Here is a 4,372-nt window from a genome sequence, read left to right on the forward strand (position 1 = left end):
ACAGAACATCATCCCATCATGAATGGTTAAGCTTGGGAAAATCACTACCTACTACACAAAATTATATTTGTGGGAACACTACAAAAGGTGAGATCTGCTGAGATGGGATGGCAGGAAAGTGTTAGCAGGTTTTAGTTTTAAAAAGTTCAGTCAAACCTTTGACCAATACATAGAAAACATGACTGAGCGAGTTACAAAATCTTGCATATCAAAGTGCCTAATAATACTTCATACCACACATTTACCTACATATATAAAATAATGAAAAATTATAGTACCAACTCACATAGTATACAATGGCAACAAAAAAATAATAACCATGATACAAGACACTGATAACTCAAGGTTCTCTATACATCATTACAAAATCTCAAAACAGTCAAATTCTTTCTTTAAAAATTCTCCTTACTTTGGAGGTCGTCTAGGACCAAGAGGTTTCCATAACTCTTTGTGCTGTATATCTGCACCTTCTGGAATTCTGACTGCTCCTCGAAGACAATACCATCAACGTCATATTCAAGCAGCCTGTCATCTGCAAGTTGAAGTTCATTAGGTTATATTCAAATATATGAACATACATGCATCCCCCACACCCACACACACACATAAGCAATAGTACGGGTTTTACAACTCTCCAATCCCCCCTTTGTAAGGTAATTTCAACATAACTGAACATCAGAAAGCATTAACACATATCCTAACCTGAAGATGTAAAGTATGGGTTGATGGGGGGAGCCCTCTTGATTGCTGGTAAGACCTTGGCCACACTGCAACCAAACTTTGCCATGAGCTGCTTTTCCAAGGCCCTTCCATGCTGTTGAAGTAGTGTAGCAAATTACAAAACAATGACCAAAACATCATATTTGTCAGTTTATGATCATATGTATTACTATAACCTCTCTCTTAATCTTGAACATTCTACTGATAAAGCTGCATTAATCAAAATACATCAGTCATGACAAAATCAAACTCTCCTCTTACAAGGAACTAAAAAATATCAACCCTGACTGCATTAAGAAAAAACTGTACTGTAAACAAACAATCACTACCACTTTACATAAAACACTTCAAACACTAAAACTGACGTCTGTGTCTGACAGTGATGAGGTAGGAACTACTCTTACTGCTATTAATATGGAATATGAAGAGGGACCAAGCAAGAGAGACAGAAAAATAGAAGCAAGGAAAGATGCAAGTGAGAGCAAGTGAGAGAAAAGGGAGAATAATATTAAAGAATATGAATAGAGAAAGAGAGAGAGAGAGAGAGAGAGAGAGAGAGAGAGAGAGAGAGAGAGAGAGAGAGAGAGAGAGAGAGAGAGAGAGAGAGAGAGAGAGAGAGAGAGAGAGAGAAGTGCAAAAGAAAGTACAGAGCTTTGTATGTAATGCTCAAGCAAATAGGACCCTACCTCTCTGAAAAAATAATATCTAAAAATAAAAATAAAGGGGTGGGTATTGACACCTTGTTCCTTTTCAAGTGTTTAGACATGCTGGTAATGAATAGTGTGATGTCATTTCATAGTTTTAATATAAAAAGATAATTTTAAAAGGAAAGAAAAAGAAAAAGAAAAAGAAAAAGAAAAAGAAAAAGAAAAGAAAAGAAAAGAAAAGAAAAGAAAAGAAAAGAAAAGAAAAGAAAAGAAAAGAAAAGAAAAGAAAAGAAAAGAAAAGAAAGAAAAGAAAAGAAAAGAAAAGAAAAGAAAAGAAAAGAAAAAGAAAAGAAAAGAAAAGAAAAGAAAAGAAAAGAAAAGAAAAGGAAAGGAAAAGAAAAAAAAAACATAGCACAAGGAAACTTTCTGCTTCCTTGTTTTTATATATCTTATTTTTATTTTTTAATATTCTTCGTAAATATTACTTGGTGCTTTAAGAAATAGTAAAAAGGCACTGAATAATTTGCTGAATATCATTGACAAAAGATGGCTCTTTTAACACAAATTCCAATTTCAATTTTACTATAAAACACACTTAAAATTGCAGTTCCAACAACTATTTTATTTCAAACACAAATTTAATTATAATGATTTACTTATACAAAAAAAAAGAGGTACTTCAAGAAGGAAGGAAAAAAAAATAAATGGATAAATTACTAATAAAATTTACCTGTATTATTAGACACCATCTCTGGGACAAATGCTCAACAATATGCATGTGATAACTGATACTTTATCGGTGCAGATTAAACGAACACAGAAATTTTATGTGAAATGCAAAAGGCAAAATGATCTGACTGCTAATGAAATTAAATCTAAGAGTCAAGCAAAAATCCATGCATTTGGTCTGGCACTTACAGTCTGTTGGATGAGCGGTGGTAGTAATAGAGATATTGCATTAATAACCACAACACGTTATCATCACCCCAGTAAGTAAAAAAAAAAAATAAATAAATAAATAAATAAAAAAAAACACCTGGAAACCATTATAACAAACCCATAATTTACTACATCCTACACTGAAAGTGACTACAACAATGAAAGGACATTTCTAAAGTACAGACATGCTTTATGTTATTTTGACTTCAGGATACAACTTTGGCATATTTTCAAATAAGTCTATGATTTATTAGTTATTAAGTTCTACTTCTCTTTTACAAGATCTTTGTTCAGTATTCAATAAGTCTAATTTTATAAGTGGAATACATTACACAAGTCGTTCTCAAACCTAAAATAACTTACTAAATTGTTACTGAAACACTGTTCAATTCTAAACTAATTATCTGCAAAAAAATTGCCTCCAATACATAAAACTTATAAACCCACTCAAATGGGATGTGATAAACTCAAGTTGAAACATCACCACAGCAAACTTACGTCATTAGCAATCTTGTGCTCGTTGACCTGGTCAGTGTAATATTCAACAGTTGCCGTGACGAGACCATTGGAGTACAGCTTGACTGAGACTGTCATGGTGTCAGAGGCATAGAGAGCAACAAAATTTCCACCTGGGACCTCACACACAGAAATCTGGAAGAATGTGGTGTACATCATTACCCTTCCGAGTGAAAAGACATATACATGGCTATAGTAAACTGGAATTTCCCATAGCCAGATAATGTCAGTCCATTAGACACCAGACTAGTGCTGGGTGACCTTTCCCCATGAGCAGGAGAGTTGGCTTGGTAGGATTGTAAGTCAAGGGACACTTCTACTTAATTTTACATATTTTATCTTCTCTCTTATGCATAATGGGCCCAGTTTCTGATAATCATACAGTTTATGGATGTTAATTATCTATTATTTAATGTCTATCATCACAGATCAAAAAAGTTCTATAATTCTTTGAAATAATAAAGAATCTACACACTTACTGCATGAAATCCTTAAATTAACAATATTTCAGAATACGATGGAAAAATTAATGTCATTTTTATTCAATTATTATTCTAATAATCAATCTACTTTTTACTGCTTACCTCTGAGAGTGAACCAGTAAAGGGTTCAATTAATGGCAGCATGTCCTGAAGAAGAGTTTTCCTCTCAACTGAAAAACAAGTCTGGTATAAGTACATGTATTTGGTTAATAGTAAAAAATGGTTATGTAAATAAAATGCAGATAACAAAATCTTCAATTCAGCTTTCTTACCAGGGTTGGAGATCTTTGCAGGATTGACCCTAAAGTCCACAGGAACTGAGTGACCAGCCATATTTACTCAGGAAATCTGAAAAAAATAAGTATATTTAATTTCTGGGGAATCATTCCAACAACAACTTCTAAAACCCTAAGAAGCTGAACAGAAAACATGCCCCATAGTATATAAAATTCAAATTTCCTCAGAGATAAAATTTGGAATTTCGACACCCATTTTCAAAAACTAAACAATATAATTTGCAACATACAACGTCGCTATAAATTACTATTCCAACTGGCGACTTTTTGATCGGCTGACAAACAAGCACAAACACAGAACCCTTTCCTGCCAAATGACCTTGAGATAATCCCACACAATTGGACACGACAGAAACTGATCACCGCCACTTAATTCTGGGTGTGTTCAATCAAGCCCTTCCGCTGTGTGACTGACAGTAGCAATATACATCAATTAATGCTGACCTGACTATAAAAAACAATACTGTAAAAAATAACGACGAACACTAACATTAAAACCGGGCATGACAACCTCACGATCTTCACGCATGGCATCAATACCAGTCCATTTAAACATATAAAAAATCACTCAATTCGATTATAACAACTATAAAATCTATACCAAACACACCGGAATATCCTTGTTTACCAACTTACTTTATCCTAAAGGAATGTCTTTAAAGGAAGCGATAATAAACAGAGAATGACGAGCGGAGCAGTTCGCAGCGTGCACTTTCCTCGACGCCTCGTTTGTGACTGTAAACAAACCCCTTGATTCTAGAGAGCATTCGAG

At 33.8% G+C, this 4,372-nt stretch overlaps 1 protein-coding gene across 1 annotated transcript in view; it reads right to left on the reverse strand.

Moving 5' to 3' along the window:
* LOC125040044 (spermine synthase-like) overlaps positions 1-4,372 on the reverse strand; it is a 6,662-nt gene extending 2,290 nt beyond the window's left edge. Inside the window, exons 1-6 of the mRNA XM_047634486.1 lie at positions 4,237-4,372; positions 3,577-3,652; positions 3,407-3,474; positions 2,805-2,957; positions 703-814; positions 410-532 (exon numbers count right to left, since the gene is read on the reverse strand). Of these exons, the coding sequence (XP_047490442.1) occupies positions 410-532; positions 703-814; positions 2,805-2,957; positions 3,407-3,474; positions 3,577-3,637 (517 nt within the window). The 5' untranslated portion in view covers positions 3,638-3,652; positions 4,237-4,372. The remainder of the gene's footprint in view (positions 1-409; positions 533-702; positions 815-2,804; positions 2,958-3,406; positions 3,475-3,576; positions 3,653-4,236) is intronic.

The sequence above is a fragment of the Penaeus chinensis genome, chromosome 28 (genome assembly GCF_019202785.1).
Source record: "Penaeus chinensis breed Huanghai No. 1 chromosome 28, ASM1920278v2, whole genome shotgun sequence".
Taxonomy (NCBI): Eukaryota; Metazoa; Arthropoda; class Malacostraca; order Decapoda; family Penaeidae; genus Penaeus; species Penaeus chinensis.